The 19,931-nt window shown below is 37.3% G+C and overlaps 1 protein-coding gene across 3 annotated transcripts in view; it reads right to left on the bottom strand.

Moving 5' to 3' along the window:
• LOC149783001 (uncharacterized) overlaps positions 1 to 19,931 on the bottom strand; it is a 94,398-nt gene that overhangs the window by 57,596 nt on the left and 16,871 nt on the right. Inside the window, exon 1 of one of the 3 annotated variants that reach the window (XM_089934566.1) lies at positions 8,282 to 9,140. The exons of the other annotated variants lie outside the window; for them this stretch is intronic. Coding sequence (XP_089790692.1) covers positions 8,282 to 8,444 — 163 coding nt within the window. The 5' untranslated portion in view covers positions 8,445 to 9,140. Of the gene's footprint in view, positions 1 to 8,281; positions 9,141 to 19,931 lie in introns of those variants that run through there. 3 annotated transcript variants of the gene reach the window in all.

Below are 19,931 nucleotides of genomic sequence, written 5' to 3'. Positions count from 1 at the left end.
TACCTCAAATGACATCCAGTTTTATGTTATTATCATTAACCAAATGATTCCATGAACGATTGCAACATAATCAACACTCCGCATCTTGGACATACGTGGTATACTTGGCTGTGTTCATACTTCTCTCCCAACATTAGCAAACATCTTCGATTAATAGCATCAGGATATTATTGCAGGTGAAAAGAACTTTCAGGTAAATGCAAATTTATTTTGAGGCGCATGGTCCAGTTGCATAATTTAAATTGTAAAAATGCATCTTGTAGAGACCTGACTCATAGCAGGAAAGATAAGAAAATGTAAACTGTAAAATCCACACTATTTCAATCGATTGTTTTTCCAAAAACACTTTGTAATTGGCCGAGTACATGATATTTTAAGCTTCGTAAGCCATCTCTGAGTATTTTCCTCGTTCTGGTTGTTCTGCACTCATAGCGCAATAGTTTCCAATCATATTTCATTAACTGACACATAATAGCAGAGTTTATGAAACTCATAACTACAACTCCAATATTATCAATCACGTACCCTATACAAAGAACAAATACAGCTGCATGTGTAAATATTTGCAATCTGATTTCTTATTTGTACAATACGTTTGGGGACTAGGGACTGGCCGTGTGTTGACGATCCCGAATGAGCATATAATCAAACTGGAATTATAAGAAAGTCATACCAGAAGCATACAAAGTTATGTTCCTTGTACGTCGTTAAGTTACGGTACCGACCTAAAGACATTTATAAGAATGTGGGTTTAATACACACATTTCAAACTGACAGATTTCGCTTTTACTTTACATAAATTCATGTTCTTTGATCATTAACTTGTTTACTGTAATAATGGTGCGTATGTACACACGTCTGCTTTGTTCGTCCATCTCTACAGTACCGACAGCGATTATTCACCAGTAACTAATAATTTCGTGCTTTATGCATCAGACAGACGTTAGAATTTAAACAACGGACGCTTCCTAGCACCACTGTCGAGAACGTAATACCAACTGCTATGACAACGTCGTACTTCGACATACGGACTCAGATCTCAATTATTACTTCTGCGTCAGAGTACCCACAGATGTAGTCCTTATTTATTGTTAGATTATTTGTTTACAATTCAGGCTATCCAGAAAACACTGAATAACCTGTGATAATCACATAACTGTAAGTTGTCCATGAATGTACTTGTGATTAATATATGATTTATATGGAATTCACACACGGGAATGTTCAGGCATGAAAAGCAAATGTAGATAATGTATACGGAGAATAATTGTTTTTTGAGTACTGTCAGTATCACCCATAAGCAGAGTGAGTGGTCTACGTTCCTGTAATTTCATAGTCATCGCTCACTACTGAAGCCATCAACCTTAAAATTCATACAATTCTTGCTTATTTCATTTCAAAATTAAAAATGGCATACATCGCTCTTTGTGTATAATAATAAAATTTAATTTTTAAAACTTTTAATTGAACATGGTAAAATCTGTACCATTTTTGAAATATCGACAGCTCTGCATCATTTAAGTTTTATAAGAATGAAGTGAAGAAACAGTTTGGGGTTATCCGTACCCGCTTTTCACAGCCTCGTTTTCAATTTGCCCTCGCTTTAATGTCAGAATGGGCCTTTATTCAAAGCATACGAGGACATCATTCTTGTTGATATTGTTCCTGCAGATCATTTACACCCTTTACTATGGGTCCAAGCAGTTAATCTATGTACTTATGATAGTGTGATGCATAAATAATACATTGCGGCTTATATAGCTTGCAATAATTCTTCATAAACATAATTACATGGTACTAAATGAAATGATGGAGATGAAGGCTTAATGGTTCAGTTCGCTTAGTCTGTTAACTAAGTCATTGTAAATTGTAAGATAATTAACACTACTAAAATTAATATATGATTGAGGGATAAAAATATTCTCTTTCCATGTTCTAATAACTTGGGTGTAGGAAAACAGCCAAATAAAACAAGTCTAACACAAAATACATTCCTTTCCTTGTTAATGTTGGCTGAGATATTGATTGACAGAAGGGTGAAATTGTAATATAAGCTGATATCACATTATAATGTAACATTCAGTATTAGTATATTGTTAAATGTCCCACGTGGTAAAATATCCATTCTTGTTTAGATGTTTTTGGGATAACAATTTTACATTTAATTGATGATATGGGATCGAATTATAGAGTAAAATAATAAACCTGTGATCACTTTAACATACATGAGAAAGCTGAAATTGTGTTCAGAAGAAAAGAAAAAAATTACCACCACGAAGACATATATCACACTCCGGGATAGAGTTTTGCACTTGTCAGTTGTATATATTTTGACAAAAGAAGCCCGCAGTAACTAAATAACGCGTCAGTAAACTGAAGAATAAATTGATAGGACTTGCAAATTGCACAAAACCTGCTGTGCTGATCCAACGGACACTGCCAGGATATAGATTGTAAGAATTGTCTATACTGCAGAGTGGGTTTATCCACTAATAGCTACTCCTGTGAGCCACACTACACACGGAGTTTACCCACAACTATCTAGCCCTGTGGGCTATACTGCATAGGGACTTTACCCACGACTAGCTAGCCCTGTGGTCGATACTGCATAGGGACTTTACCCACGACTAGCTAGCCCTGTGGTCTATACTGTATAGGAATTTTACCCACGACTAGCTTGCCCAGTGGGTTACACTGCATAGCGAGGTTAACCACATGTAGACAGCCCTGCGTGGCCATTTCGACTTATCCAAAGAAAAGTTATACGAAATCGAGTTGACAAACTGTGCTTTCAGTGTTTTATGTATATTCAAGTGTTTGAGATTCATGTTCAAATTTAAAAAGTAATCAGTCCTGGAAAATGTATTTGCGTACTGCAAAGACAGGCAATAACGTGCGATTTTTGTCATTTCATGTCAAATTTCTTATTACTTAGTAGCTATTGTATAAGTAACCTGTTTGCTACAGAAGTTTCTTCTAATACGTTATCCAAGATAAAGCCTGTTTACTTATAAAGCGTGTATGTTACAATTTGCACGAATACCATTAACTTAAGCGAGTGTCTTTTATATACATTATATGTATCAAAAATATATTTTATTCTGGTAATGATAATAACTCATTGTGTATAATGATAAGTTCAAAGTTATTTCAAAAATCCCCCTTTCAACAACATAATTCCCTCAGTTCAGTTTAGACTAAACATATTTTATTAATCAATTTTAGAGTGAAGACATTTGATTGGTCAATTCTAGACTTGATATATTTGATTGGTCAAATTCTTTTGCCAGACTTCTAACAAGAAAGACACTCGATTTCAGAGGTAATGTTGGCTGTTAGCTCCATATGTATGTATGTATGTATGTATGTATGTATGTATGCATGCACGTATGTACGTACGGACGCACGCACAAACGAACTTACGTATGTATGTATGTATGTATGTTTATAGGTAGGAAATATATAGTAAATGAGTCCCTAATTTTATTCTCTAGACGTAGAATTATTTGAAATTGATATAATAAAATACAGGTTACTGCCTTTCCCTATTTAAAAAACTATTCAATTACGTCATTTAATGGGCTGTTACGATAAAAAATGGAATGAATAATGTTGAGAATATAAAATTGTCACGATATGTTCCTCTTTGTTGTTATCGAATCCAGAAGTCACTAATAATTAGTTTCCCTTGATGTTTATAAATTAATATAGGTGTAAAGACACTGCCTTCCAGCCTTGTCGAAAACATGTAATCGTGGTCTGACCAGCTATTGTGGCATCCAGTCTAAACAAGACGCAAAAGACACAGACCATTATAGAAATTCAAAGAATTTCCGTCTCGGTACAAGTTCAGAGTAAATTTGAGTATATTGTCAATAATAAAATGTTAGATTTCATTAAATAACAATACAAAGTTTTTACTAAATTAAAAAGCATTATAGTCAAGTTTAAAAGGTTTTCTTATATGCTGATAAAAAATTAAATGGACGATAACTAAACCAAATGGATTCTTTTCTTTAATAAAAACAAACTTGTCGATTCCTTGCGGCAAAGAATTTTGGACTTCACAATATTGATACGAAAGCAGAATTACGCATAAGATCCTAAATTTTTTCCGCATTAATGAGAGCCGAATATGTAGTTTGATGTGTCCGTGCGTATGTCTCGTAACTTTCAACATCGAGACCTGAAGCCCAACTATTGACAAAGATATTCACTTAAAAAGCAAGACAATTTACAAAGTGATCTGTTAACAGCTTAAAGTGAGTGTCTTTTTAAGGTATTTCCAGGCTGACGAATCAAATTTCCGGCCATGTATGAATTATTACTGACAGTGTCCTGACACATTGGCCAAATAGTGCAAAACGTTCTGTATATAGTTTTAGATACAAAAACTTCGTCTTTAAAAAACTGACATGGTAATAAGTTCGAAGAGCAATAAATCCATTGTAACACCTAGAATGTTACTGCCAGCTTCTGTTTAGTCCCTTCACCCAAACCACCCCATGCGATTTGGAACCCATGGTCATTTGAGTAGAAGCAATGGGCGGTGATGAAGTTCTATATACTTCAGCCGCTAGATGTGCATTTATTTATGTCAGAAGCGTTTACAAATAGTTGTTTCTACCATTCTAAAACATTACGCTTGGAAAATGAGCATCGTTTATCTGACCAACTTCTTTTGTTCATTGTGAAATTAATGAGTTTATAGTTATATAATCATAAATAATTACCCCATCCATTGTACTGCATTAAAACATCTTTCAGATTAATGGAAGTATAATAAAATACACTAGGTGTTGGTCTCAAGAGTATGTTCTCATGCATTAGTTTCTACACTAGGTGTTGGTCTCAAGAGTATGTTCTCATGCATTAGTTTCAGATGGGAGAGTCCATATCATGTATGGATAAAAGATTTTCCCCCGAAGTAAATGTACATATTAAAGTACAAGACGCTAAGGAATACAAGTTAAACGCTTTCAGCTACAGCGTGCATAGATTTACTGCACGGAAATCATTTTGGGCTGAATTTTATTTTCTTCAGATTATTGAATTCAAGTGATTATTTTCTCTGAAAATACAAAAGAGCTCGTATAAAATTTTTGGATAAAGACGTTCACTGCAATTTATACTGAATTCAAACCTGGAATAATATTTCTGCGATTCAACAAGGGACAGTTGACACATCAGCACTCTATAGGCTTTAACAGACACGTCATCGCCTTCAGTTTTCGATTTCTTCGGGACATTCACTGAATTTTGTTCTGGACTTTAAGTTACTAGGCATTGTGTCTTTAATTCTTGGATTATTTTGGGATTTAATTCGCAATACCGTAAGTTCTTTTTTTCTCATTTTCACGTTATATTCTAAGGTAATAAATTATTTGTAATTAAATATACATAAATGATGTGTGAGTTTACATTTATATATATGAATATACATGTGGATGTATGGCTGTAACTGTAAATATATATTTCTTGTATTGATATAATAATTGATATCACCGTAGGTTTCAGAATTGCAACCATCAGTTCTTATAACAAAATTAATATGTATATGACTATTATTGCCGATGGTCAATCAGGTTTTTGATTGTTCGCAGCAATATGATGTTTCCTATAGCGGAAGTTTCTCAAAGAGAATATCGACCATATTATTGCCGACGGCCAATCAACTGACATGATTGTTCGCAACAAACCGACGTTTGCTGTAGCGAAAGTATTGCAAAGAGAATATCGACCGCATTTGGTTCGGATCTTTTAGCTAAAACTATGTATGAAGAATTATAAACAAGAGAAGAAAAACAACATCGTGAGTTAGAATGGGCTAATTACTGTGACGTAAACAACGCATCCGAACTGCTGACATGGAAGAGTATGATCTATGGCCGCATAATGCGCTGTTAGAGAAGATTCTGTTCTGTTCATTCTATGACAAACTAGACCCAGATATGCCAGAGCATTACGACGTAGATCATTCTCAGTCGCATGATCTTTTTAACTTAGGAATTATGGACAAATCCAAAACGCTGGAAAACGATGCCATCAAATGGGCAAGGAGAGAATGACGCACACCCATACGCAAATATGAACACGTAGATGTAAATTGTTGATGTGTAGAGCCATCGACTGAATGCTGTAGGTGGATCTCTGGTCAGCAATAAAGTTGTTATTAACACAGTTATAGTTTTGTATAAAAGTACCACGGAGTGTGACGTATGAGGACAGTAAGTGACAATGTAGACAAGTCCATTTGTTACTCAGATGTTTTAAGATGTATCAAAGATTAATGACCCAGAATTATGTAAAAGGATATATTGAATAAATAGGGGTATATTCCTGCAATGATGTGAGCAGAAACATATTCCAACAAGCATACTTTGAAATTAGATATATTCCTGCAAGCATACTTTGAAATTAGATATTAGATATATTCCTGCAAGCATACTTTGAAATTAGATATCAGATATATTCCTGCAAGCATACTTTGAAATTAGATATCAGATATATTCCTGCAAGCATACTTGCTATTAGATATCAGATATATTCCTGCAAGCATACTTTGAAATTAGATATTAGATATATTCCTGCAAGCATACTTTGAAATTAGATATCAGATATATTCCTGCAAGCATACTTTGAAATTAGATATCAGATATATTCCTGCAAGCATACTTTGAAATTAGATATCAGATATATTCCTGCAAGCATACTTGCTATTAGATATGATTACTCTTCATGCGAGTTTCTCCTTTCTTATTCATATCTTACCTATGCCCATTTTGGATAGTTTTAGAAGGATTTGGGGTGATTTTCTAAGTATTTTGTATATTAAAATATGATTTTGGAATCATTTGTTACGAGCTTAACCGTGGTGCTCACATTTGAGAATGAACTTAATAAACATTGGGGATTTTCACGGGTGCGAGGAGGAAGGGTGGTGGTGGTGTTGTTTAACTCTAGTATGACGATATATTTTATTTTACCAAATAGGGTTTTCATGCAAATTGTTCTGCAACAAACCCGTCCTTATTTATTGTTTGAATACTAACCCTAGCAGTTGATGACTATTGATATAAGATAATGTATTGTCCCTTATTAAGCTCAGAACTGTTGAGTGCTGCCTTAATATATTAAGTAACTATACATGATATGCGTGTTTCCTTGGAATTTTAAGGTTGTATCAGCCTTCGTGCTCTTTCACACCGGCACGACCTAATGCATATTTAAATAGGTTAGAGAAAAGTTAGTATTAATAGTCACGAGAAAGGATCTCAGAGCAAAGGAGTGTAGTCATTGCCAAAAGCAGAAGCAAAAGCTATTGCAGAGAAATGGCGTACTTGTCGCTGTACCACTGAAAGGCAAAATGGATATTTGCTATCTTGATGCAAACTAGGGAAGTTGTTATAAAACAATTACATTTTCTTCTGTTCTTTACAGAAAATAAACGTTCATGAGACCTGGAATTGAAATGTACTTGTGTAATTCTTGACGTAGGTGTGTGTGTATGTGTGTGTGTTTGAGTTAGATTTTTAACATAGCTTTAACAATTTTAGTCATATCGCGATGTCTAGCAATGGGGAATCATGCCGCAGACATGTAGAATCATGTCCCACACAGTCACATTATCCTGATACCCGACTGACCTGTCTTAACACAACCTCTAATGCTGAACGACAAGCGAGGTAGCTGCTAGTACCTTTATTGTTAAGTTTTTAGTATAATTTTAGTATGACTCGGCCGGGGTTCGAAACCGCTTAGGCCACATGAGCGGTCTCTTGACGTAGTTAAAAATACATGATAGAAACAATAATTTTGCACCAAAGCTAGATCTTTGCAGATATAGAAAATAGTAATGAAATCCTGATAAGTGAGACAGTTGCATCTATAAAACGTACTTGATAATATTCACATTCACATTCACTTAAGGAATATTTAAGAGGTCATGTCTATCATGGAAACTACGACAAGCGTATAAATACCCCAGGCACGTTTCATTTCTCTAGCAAACAAGTCAAGTTACAAAATGGTTGTATTTTCAAGCTCTTTATTTAGTTGTATATATGTTGAGAAAACGGCTGAATAATTAGTTTGCCGAACTCACAACCAAACGAGTGCAGGTTGTACCCCTTTCACTGGATCAGCCTGGGTGGGCTATCTTACATTGTTGATGTATAAAACACTTTACTCCAGTTACCTCGTCACTAACTCACTTTCATTGTTTGTTGTAACGTCCAGCACCAAACTAAACAAAAACGAAACAAAACATGTATACACTTACCATGTTCTTGATGTAGAAGAGGACACCTACTGTCACAAACATGGCCAAATTCATGGAGGCTTATAACTTCCTCCTTGTCTTCAACAATGTCATCGGCGGCCATATTTAGTTTCCTTACAGCGGCCATGAAGTGACAGGCATCATGCATCAATGTCCAAATCATGGGTGCTGCTTCAGGAACGGCCTACGTAGAGTCTCGTACAACGAATGAGACGTAACAGCGTGATGCAAGAACACACATAATTATGCAAGAACAGAGGCCTACATTAAAAACGGTTGACTAGTCCTTATTTAAGCCGTAATGTTTCTCTAGGATTCTTCTTCCAGTGAAAGTTCAATGCTAACGTGTTGAGTGTAATGTCTGAATAATCACAACCGCTGTACATCCGCATAGGAAAATGGCTGGTTAAAAAATAAGCAAATAAGCGCTCTTTAGTTAGTTAAGAATCCTGAAAGAAGTCGAAACTACCTTTACAGTGGCTAATTATCCAAACATCTTACCAGTCTTTTTTATAACTGTTATTACCACAAAGTCCTAGTGTGACCTAAATTGAATGAATTACATCTCCAAAGCATATACTTTTCCACTGGATAATTTGACTCTTTCAAGTCGAACAAATACAGTATCTAGTTCTGACGCCAATGCCTAAGACCAACGAATATTATTTCATATATCAGTTCTTTGCACGAACATCTGGAACATGTGATTGAGATTGGCCCAAACAAGACGTTGGTGCCTACTTTGTTTTCCTGATTCACGCTTATTTGATTTTACACCATGTATAAATCGATATGCCGTCGGCCTCATAAAATGATAGTCGGAGTCATCCAAATGATATTTGTCGTCATTTTATCTGTATAATGCACAGCACAATATTGTGTTTTAGTCTCTTGTCTCATGAAAACCCAACCAGGTTTAGAACCTGGTGAGTGTATAATAATTGATTGCGAAGATGAAAAGTGTCTGACAGAATGGTGCTTTCTAGTCATAGGTCACTTCTGTATTTTAACAAATATTGTATATATATATATGTATATAAACCAGGCCACATAGTCACACAAAACCCTAAAACATTAAAAGCTAATTTATCCCGATCTTATGAAAAACCGACGATTGTGTTGAGCGTAGTTTTCTTCTTGAGTTTCGTTCACAACAGAAAACAAGTGTTTCGAATTTTATGAGACATAGTATCTTAACCTTGTCTTATCAGCCTCTTCCTTGCATACTTATGCAAATATGCACACTTGTCGCAAATATTATTTCATGATTCAGTTCAGAACTCCTTGATTCTAAATTAGTTTTATAAGTGGCTCTCAAAAGTGAGAAAGATCTGAAACCGCTGTGTCTATTTGCGTATGATAGGTCTGTTCCTGATTTTATCCTGTTTCGTACACTGGTGCTGAAGCTTTCCTCAGCGATCGTAAATTGCAGTCTTTAGAAGCCTAATACCAAGATCATCCAGCAGAATGACAGATTGATATATTTACTAGGGAATTTTCATTTATTTTAGCATACTTGGGCTTTTTCATTGCATGGCAGAGCTTGACCTCTATGCATGTAACGTCGCTCAGTGAAACGGCGGTGATACTTATTGATTTATGTTAATACCGCAGCTAAATAATGTAAACCTGTCAGTCCTGATCGATTGCTATATATAAAAACAGTTACTATGCTATGAGGTCACTGTGTGCATTAAAATGCTAGAATCATTAATTGTACTGATGTCATCCATCCTCATTAACTGGCGGAAGTGATGATCATATACCTTGAACTGAAAGTCGAATTTCTGTATTTTCCCTGACTAAAGGGTGAAACGACCAAAAATGTTCATGTTCAAACTAGGAGATACCATTCCTGTATCTGAGGACTGATCAGCTACAATTGCACACGGAGTCGTCAGAAAATTATGTTTCTAGTGCTGAAAGTACTCAGTTTGAGTATACTTAGAGTCGTCATAAAATTATATGTTTGTAGAGTTTACAGTGCTCAAGGATAGGTATATTTACAGTCGGCATAAACTTATATGTTTATAGTGTTGAAAGTGCTCAGTTTGAGTATCATCAGAATCGTCGGAAAAGTATATGTTTGTAGCGTTTAAAGTGCTCAAGAATAAGTACACTTAGAGTCGTCATAAAATTATATGTTTGTAATGTTGACAGTGCTCAAGAATAAGTATACTTAGAGTCGTCATAAAATTATATGTTTGTAATGTTGACAGTGCTCAAGAATAAGTATACTTAGGGTCGTCAGAAAATTGTATGTTCACAGTGCTGAAAGTGTTCAAGAAAGATTATATTTAGAGTCGTCATAAAATTATATGTTGATAGTGAATTTTACTTTTCGTTTTCATTTAATTGTAGGAGGAGTACAATTATAAGTTCCAACTATTTTCATGGGCTGTATGCATTACACTAGCAAATGTGCATAACGGCCGAAGTATAAACAATCAAAATAGGTCACAAATCTATCCTTGGATTTTGTATATCTTTAAATGGTATCCATTGATTAAATTCTGGGTCATATCTTTTTTCCTTTGGCAAAAACTCGAATTCTGTGATTAAGGCGTTTTAATGTTTTTTTTTGGGAAAGGTTTTTCTTAAGAAATGAGTCATACTCCATATTCTTATAAATAATTCTTTCGTTTTTTTTTGGGTACCTGCTTCCAAAGGTTTCATTTTGCAATTTTATGTTTATTTAATGACCGTTCTGGTGGCCTATTGGTTATATGCGGGAGGTGGCGGTTTGAACCCCGGCCAAGTCATATCAAACACTTATGAAAATGACTCAAACAGCTGCCGAGCTAGGCGCTCAGCGTTGAGAGGTTAATGTTAGGACTGGTCGGCCTGGTGTCAAAATAATGTTTCTGGGTGGGACATCATGCTACATGTCAGCGGCATGATGCACCGGTGCTAGACATCACTATAAACCGCCACACTGCAGACATCGCAGCGACAAGACTGTATATGTATATCCTTATATTCTATTTACTAAATTTTCATATCAGCTAAATTGGATGACCATATACAACCTTTATTATATGTTACTAAACAATGGTGAATACATTTTCTTATGATTGGTTTATGCAACCCATTAGCTATTTTTTTATACTCCAGCTTGTCTGACTCAACGCTTTTTCCCGATTTTGTTATTTGCCTAACTCAAGCTTACGTTGCTGATAAAAGGTCTTACAACGAATTGATTCAGTGCTGTTTTACACTCATACAACATCTCTACGTCACACTGATCTTCGTTAGTTGCATTTTAGTCCTAACAATAGTCATGGCGAATACATACGCCGTCAAGCTGAAAGACTGGCGGCCCATTTTCTAACGAATTTCCAGGCAACGGGATCCATAATTATGCGTCATTACACCCATATTGGATGTCAGATTTTTATAGTTATATTACAAAGTCTCTTGCATAATGTTTTATTAATGCTTCATTAAAAATCTTCTTCCTAAACTTAAGTAATAGATTAATTAGTTGTTTGCCTTCATAACTGTGGATCATATAAGACGCACAATAGCACCCACACTTAACTAAATCAATATTTGTATATGCCTACGTTGTTTCATTTGTGTTCTTGTTTTGCTGATCTCAATTTACCACTCCAATATATATATATATATATATATATATATATATATATATATATATATATATATATATATATATATATATATATATATATATATATATATATATATATATATATATTCTTTTCTTTATTTATTATGTTAATAATAGTAAGGTCTATTTTTATTTCTTCAGGTTCGAATATAATTTATTTGTATAGTTATCCCGGTCAACTTTAGTTGCAGGTCTGGTGAATATATATTTGTTCTGTTACTCCATCTTTAGTGTCTAATAGGTCGCACAGAATGGTATATTATCCGTCAGTACATTGATATTGTATGAAGCAATTTCATCATAATAATGTCATATGTTCAATTATAGATTTTTTTTTTTAGCAACTGAGCTTATAAAATTTTAACTATTTTATTCTAAGGATCCTACATAGTTTTCAATGAATTGGAATTGTTAAAAATTTCTCCAGAGACATGATTAGTTTGTTTTATACCAATGGCAAAACTGGATTTTACATGCATCATTTGTTAGTAGTTAAGTGGGGCACATTAGGGACAATGGGACTTAGCATTACAAAGACCCCTGGGTCAGATTAGGGACAATGGAAATTTAACATGGAGAGAAATCGTGGGTCACTTTAGGGACAATGGGAATTTAACATAGAGTTTGGGTCTGTCTAGGGACAAGGGAAATTAACATGGGGAATAGAGTTTGGGCTTTTGGGATTTTTTTTTTTTTTTTTTTTAATTTTTTTTAAATTTAAATTTAAATTTAAATTTAAATTTTAAAAAAAGGGGTAGGCAATGGAAAGGCTATCTCTTTTCGAGAAATATGGCTGGCCCTGAAAAGGGCCTTTGGGTTTTCTTCTTCTTCTGCTTCTAATTTCTTCTTTTTCTCCACCAAGTTCTTATTTTATCTCCAACACTCTTTCTCTTCTTCTCTTTCTTTTTCTCCTGCTCTTCTTTCTTCTTCTTCTCTTCCTCCTCTTCTTTCTTCCTCTTCTCATTTTCTTCTTCTTTTTCAATCTTTTCGTTCCATTTGCTTATTCTTATTCTTTCCTCTTCATCCTCCTTCTCCTCCTTTATCTCTTTCATGACACCACTAATCTTGTCCTTTACCTTTTTTAAGTTATTAATTTCCATCTTTACACGATGGGGACTATAGGAATAATGGTCTTCAACCAGTCTTATTAACATCTGCTCCATCATTCCTAAGTTGGCTAAAACGTCTTGTAATGTTTGTATTTTGTCCATTTGGTTAGAAGCCATCTTCTTTTTTTATTCTTTGCAGAATGGTTTGAACGACGAATACTGTGGGTTCTTATACTTAAAGCGCGTACGTGAAGGAAAACATCCCCCTAAAACGTAAAATTGATCTTACCTAGATCATGACCAAACAACGCGCGAACGTGAAGGAAAACATCCCCCTACTTTTTCATTTCATATAATAAAACCCAAACTATACTTTCTCATTTCATATAATAAAAACCCAAACTATACTCTCCACATACGCTAAGAAACAATAAACAAAATCCATAATCTACTATCCACACAATCTTACGTGAGCGCTTACAAAACCCAAACTATACTCTTCACATACGCTAAGAACAATAAACAAATCCATAATCTACTATTCACACAATCGTACGTGAGCGGGTACAAACACAAACACACAAACACAAACACACAAACACAAACACACAAACACATACGCTAAGAAACAATAAACAAATCCATAATCTACTATCCACACAATCGTACGTGAGCGGGTACAAACACAAACACACAAACACAAACACATACGCTAAGAAACAATAAACAAATCCATAATCTACTATTCACACAATCGTACGTGAGCGGGTACAAACACAAACACACAAACACAAACACATACGCTAAGAAACAATAAACAAATCCATAATCTACTATCCACACAATCGTACGTGAGCGGGTACAAACACAAACACACAAATACAAACACACAAACACATACCCTCACACTATCTTAAAAAAGAGTTAGTGTTTATATTCACACTACTCTACCTACACATTGGCAAATTGATGGTTATTTCTTTTCTAGAGTATTGGGTAGCCCTGAAAAGGGCTGTTTTTTTGGAACTTCATGGACACCTGGTTAATGGTGGCACCTTCCAGGCCTGGCGCCACATACACATCTTATCCCCCAGTTACTTTTTACTTTTTTGGGGGAGAGAGCAGAGGCAGGATATGTCGCTTCAGAATCCCAATTTTCGCTCTCTGGGATTCTGAAATTTATTCTTCTTCTCTTCTTTTCCTTCTCTTCCTCCTCTTCTTTGTTTCTTCTCTCCTCCTCTTTGTATCTTCTTTCCTCTTCTTCTTTATATCTTCTCTCCTCCTCTTCTTTTTTTCTTCTTTCCTCCTCCTCTCTTATCCTTCCCTCCTCCACAATGGCTTCCGTGGCCAGTTCATTCAACAGGCGCCTGGCATATTCCAGATGCACATGAAGTTCCAACAGTTTAGACAGTCTCGTGTTCATTTTTGGTGTTGATCAATCAACAAGGGTAGCTAGACTGCCCAGCGAGTTTCAATTTATAGTGAAAGCGCGGACGTGAAGGAAAACATCCCCCTAAAAAAAACATAAAATTGATGTTACCTACATCATGACCAAAAACAACAACGCGCGGACCTAAAAGAAACACTCACTCACTCTTTTATGCTACCCATCACTATTTTAAAATTTTTTATAAATCACTTCATTAGACTATCCACATACGCAAAGCAATCCAATCTAACTCCAAATATACACCTCAAACACCAAAAAAACATAATTTTAATCTACTATTCATACCAACTTACTTAAGCACTTACTAACACACAAACACATACCCTCACATTTTTTAAAAAAGAGTTAGTGTTTATTTTCACACTACTCTACCTACACACATTGGCAAATCGATCGTTATTTCTTTTCTAGAGTATTGGGGTAGCCCTGAAAAGGGCTGGTTTTTTTTTTGCTATGGCATTCTTTTTTTAGTTTCTAAGAATGCGATGTCCTCTGAGGATAGACTTTCTGGCGATAGGTCTGCTTCTTCGGAAAGAAAAGAAGAACTCTTTGGTGTCGATACGGCAATCGACAAAGCCTCTGTCAGGTTCAGGTTGCTGCTGCTGCTGCTCTTGTTGTTGTTGTTGCTGCTGTCTCTGAAGTCTGTACTTCTCTGTCCATTCTTCTTTTTCCCTGTTCATTTCTTCTCTGAAGAGCTCTTCTATCAGGTCTTCAGTGATTTTTAACATTCTCACATTCTCTATTTCTTCTGGCTTCGGTATCAGACTGTGTCTGACCCTATGCAAATTCACGTAGGCTTCATTGAGTTTAGCTAGTTTGGAGCACATCTTAGGAGAATGAGTCGACAATGGATGGTTAGACTGGGAACAACCCGGTTCTTAAAGTTAAAGCGCGGACGTGAAGGAAAACATCCCCCACACGGTTTTTGAGTCGCAACGTTTAGTGAGTGTCATGAGAGGGATAGTAAGAAATGAAAGAGCATCAATCCAACATTCTTATAGCTAAACAAAAGACAAAGGCATTTTTTTCAAAACACAACATTTTTTATTCAAAAATCACTTAACACTAAACAACAACTCTAACATTTTTAACAATAATCCAACAATATAACATCAAACAATTTTTTTCAAAACACAACATTTTTTATTCAAAAATCACTTAACACTAAACAACAACTCTAACATTTTTAACAATAATCCAACAATATATCATCAAACAATTTTTTTCAAAACACAACATTTTTTATTCAAAAATCACTTAACACTAAACAACAACAACTCTAACATTTTTTAACAACAATGCAACACTAAAAGTTTCTCCACTAGGTAAAGAGGGATAACAGTCTTCCATGGTTTCTAGTAATCTAGGATGACTTCTCTCAAACTGTTGATTTCTATGGTATTATCGAATTCTGCATACAGGATGACGTTCACCGTTTCATCAGGGTCTCGGTCTTTAAACTGAATTTCCACACGAATCTGGCCGGATTTTATAGGGTGGAAATGTCCCTCGTCGCTGCCTTGGTCTGGAGTGAAATCGAAAGCCCACAAAGCGTAGCCTCCTGCATAATCCTCGTACGTAATACCGTGACTGGTATTGGTTCCTAACTGTCCGGTGGCTTCGTACAAGGACAAGTACGATCTCAAGTAATTCTTCTTTTTAAAGTCAGGTTCGAAAGGTCGGGTACACAAGGTCTTGCCATCGCGACTGACTTCGATTTTGGACACGCCAAAGTGTTGAAAGTAGAAAGGATTTTTTTCGGCAGCTCCGTTGAAGGCTGTATTCTCGACGATACCAACGATCAAACGTTTGGGTAACTGTCCTTGGAACAGATGATCTTCGATCATGGATCGCTGTCCCTTGGGAATGGTGAAGGTTTTCACTTCCATGCGTCGTATGGGATACTTGGCGGTCGTTCTGCTCAACGTCTGACTGATGTCGTTTCCCACTTTAGGTAACACTTCCACACGGCGTACGTAGAGTCTGGCTTCTAGGATTTTGGTTTTGTAACCGTCACTATCAGCCATCAAATGGAAAGCGGCACTGCTACGATTCAGTCTCAGGCGGACATCCACCCGTTCAGCAAATACTTTTCTTGCAACCACATGTCCAAATGCAAACGATCCATCAGTTCTAAACTTGTGTCGGCTCCCGTGATTCTCTTTCTTCGTTCTAGAAATCCATCATTGTTGTCTTTCTTTTCATCAGTTTCCAATATTTCAAACTTGGTAGGTTCGTCAGCTTCCCATACCACACAAGCATTGAGATGAGTGTTCTTGGCATCTATTCCGTACGTCAAGAGATTTTCCAGGTAGGCACGATAAGGGTAAGTATCCATGCTGCTACTGACCAGTTTGTTATTCAAATACAAGTCCACTCCACTGAACAAGGAATGCATGAAATTGTTGACGGGAGCTACTGCTTCATCGTCTATAGCACCTCCAGTCTTATCTAGAATTTTGACTTTCAGGTACAAGTAACTGCTATTCAGATCGATGTAATCTTCGGGCTGTCCTTTGATTTCAAACTCGATGGGAGCGGAATCGGTCAGTGAGGAGACGGGGTGAAATTCCACCCACTGGGATTCTTGCATCGTCATCATCGTGGGGGGCATGGCAAACAGATCCAGTTCCGTCTTGGAACAAGCGCAAGATTCTCGATGCATCATTTCTTTGTCTCTTTTCTCAATAATCGAAAACGTCTAAGTCTCGAACGGTTCTTCTTTTCTTGGCCTTTCTCGCTTGAAGTCTGGTGAAAGGGTGTTTTCTTCGTCGTCTCTTTCTGCCTTGTCCTTGCTGAATGCTTGACTCGGTAGCGTGCAGGGCATTTATAGGTGTTTCTCGTTGGCCTAAAATGTCTTTGCCCGTTTGCAGCAAGACATTTTTGCCTGCCCTCATGAAGGCTTCTTTAGGGTTTTGTTTGTCGATGATGACATTTTGGAGAAATTCTTTGCCTTGCGTCAGTGCCGCATCTTTCAAGGCGTGCAATCCGCGTGTCACCATCGGTTTCAACACCGGGGCCACCGAACGAAAGGCCGATTTTAACATATCTCCTAAGCCGTGTCCTCGCTGTCGAGCAACCCCTCGGTACACTGGATACATGATTTAAGAGTCGTGAGAGAACCGTTTTCGAAAATGGAGTTTCACCGTGACTTTTCCTTTGGTGAATGGAATATTTTGTCCCAGATCTCCTTTTATAGCAATGTTGACCGTGTCCAAATACGACTTACTGACAGGCAAATAGTGAGGATGGACAAATTCGCGGTGGACGTGGTAAGTGTTTCCACCTTCCTCGTCAGTGTTCGTGGCAGAATCCACTTTGAAAGGAATGACACGCAGTAACGGTACAGAGGTGTGTCCCACCACGTTGTACTCCACCACATCGGAATACACGAACATCAAATTCAGTCCTTGGTTCAGTTCTACCGGGGCACGAAATAACTTGCTAAAAGACTCGTTGTCGTAAACGATGGGTAATTCGTTTTTCTTGATCATGGTCTTTCTCATGTCCATGTCTCCGCCCAACATGTCAAACAATTCAGGACAAAATAAAATGGACAGGATTTTACTCCGTTCAAATTTCATCAAGAAGCGACGAGCTGCTTTGTGGTACTCCATGGTGACATTTTTGTTGACATGCTCCAAAGCTTTCAGAAACACGACATTAAACCTGGAGGTTATGGTGCTGACCAAATGTTGACCACTAAAATAATAGCCTGGGGGAATGAACAAGTGATAGGTGGTGTACTTTTGTGTACGGGTTTTCTTGTCATATTTGACATTGCTATCCATCCACTGTTGCAATTGCTCGTCATGAACTTCCACATCAAAAAAATTTTGATTGGGAAGGACATTGAGGACTTGGGTCGGGTGAATCATTTCTACTAAAGCCACTTCCCAATGGGCTTCGTGATCTAACTGGATGGCTTGAGGTAATTTGGCCGTGTAACAGCACAACGTGTTCTTGGGAAACACCTCCATGGAACTGTCACTGGGTAAGGTTAAGTAAAATTGGTTTTGGTGACTCATAATTCCAGAGTTCTGTGGCTGTCCGAGGGGTTACTGGACGTCAGAGGCGTGTCTCCGTCTAAAATGGGGTTCTGGTTGTGATTGAAGTGGTGACTGGCACTGGCACTGGACACAAAGTCCGTTCGAGGTGAATTTCAGGGAGGGATTAGGAAGCAGGTAACCGATGCAACTGCTCAATAAAATGGTCCACAATTGTTTGTCTCCTTGTTGCAAACTCAAATTGGCGATGGTTGCCCCGATGACACAATACACCACGAAGATTTGGCAGAAAAAGACGATTTGCGTTTTAGGCACACGTTCTCCACACCACACCCACAAGGGTTGTTTTTGTAAATCTTGCACAGAAGAACTAGGTGAAGGAGGAGTGGTCGACGTAGCTGCGTCTGCTGTGTGAAAGGGCATGATGGTCACTTCTTTTTATAGTCGATGACTTGCGAAGCGTCGATCCAAGAATCAAAACTGGGTGGATATCCTTTCCAACGTACTTTGACTTCTTTGATACGTCGTTTGCCCACTTTACGGGTTCTGCGTTCGAGAATGCTTTCGATGTCGTACACGTCGTCTTCTTTTTTGGTGACACGTTGTAACTCGGGCAAATAAAACGTTCCTTTGAGCACTTCTCCGTTCATGTCTTCCAATTTATAGACGGCAGGATGACGGCCATGCACTCGTTCAGTGACGCGAAACAATTCGGTCGTCCAGTTAGGTAAGTAACCTTTGTCGAAAGTGCGTTTGGTTTTGCCAATGCGCACCCAATCTCCTATGGCCAACACTCCACTTTTCTTGGGGACAGCCCTCGTCGGGGACGTACCAAACAGGCGCTCAAACACCAGCACTTCGTTGTCGGGAGTCACGTCTTGCGGGGCACGTCCGATGCTTCGATGGTAAGATTGGTTGTACGCTTGCACCAGGTGCGGTAAGATGTCGATGTACTTCAGAGTGTGGTGATGCGTAAAATATTTCCACATGCGTTCTTTCAAAGTGCGTTGAAAACGTTCCACGATGCTGGCTTTGGTTTCGGGATTCTCGGTGGTAAAAAAATGAATGTCACGTTTCTTTAATTCTTTTTGGAAAGCTTGGTTCAGAAATTCGGTGCCTTTGTCCGTTTGCCATCGAAGAGGGTGACGACCGCTTTGTTTCAACACCCGTTGCAGGGCTCGCACTAACTCGCTGCTCGATTTGGAAGTCAAGGGTACGACCCAAGCAAATTTGGAAAAGACGTCGATGACACAAAACAAATATTTGTAGCCACGATTGTAGCTGACCAAATGAGAGACATCGGCTAAATCGGCTTGCCATTGATGATCGATGCCTTCCACTCGGGTGCGACTTCTGGCAAACTTGCGTCGAATGGGTTTGTGTAAAGTGTAGGTAGCTTGTTCTTGTAACCATCGTTGCACTTGAGGTAAACGGAGACTTTTCAGTCGCGTTTTGGCAGCACGATACAATTTTTGAACTCCTGCGTAACCTGCAGGATGGGAGGGATCGTAGT

Source organism: Sinohyriopsis cumingii, chromosome 15, assembly GCF_028554795.1.
Source record: "Sinohyriopsis cumingii isolate HCF-2022 chromosome 15, ASM2855479v2, whole genome shotgun sequence".
Classification (NCBI taxonomy): domain Eukaryota; kingdom Metazoa; phylum Mollusca; class Bivalvia; order Unionida; family Unionidae; genus Sinohyriopsis; species Sinohyriopsis cumingii.
The sequence above is the reverse complement of the archived record's forward strand: the minus strand, read 5'-3'. Positions and strand labels throughout refer to the sequence as shown.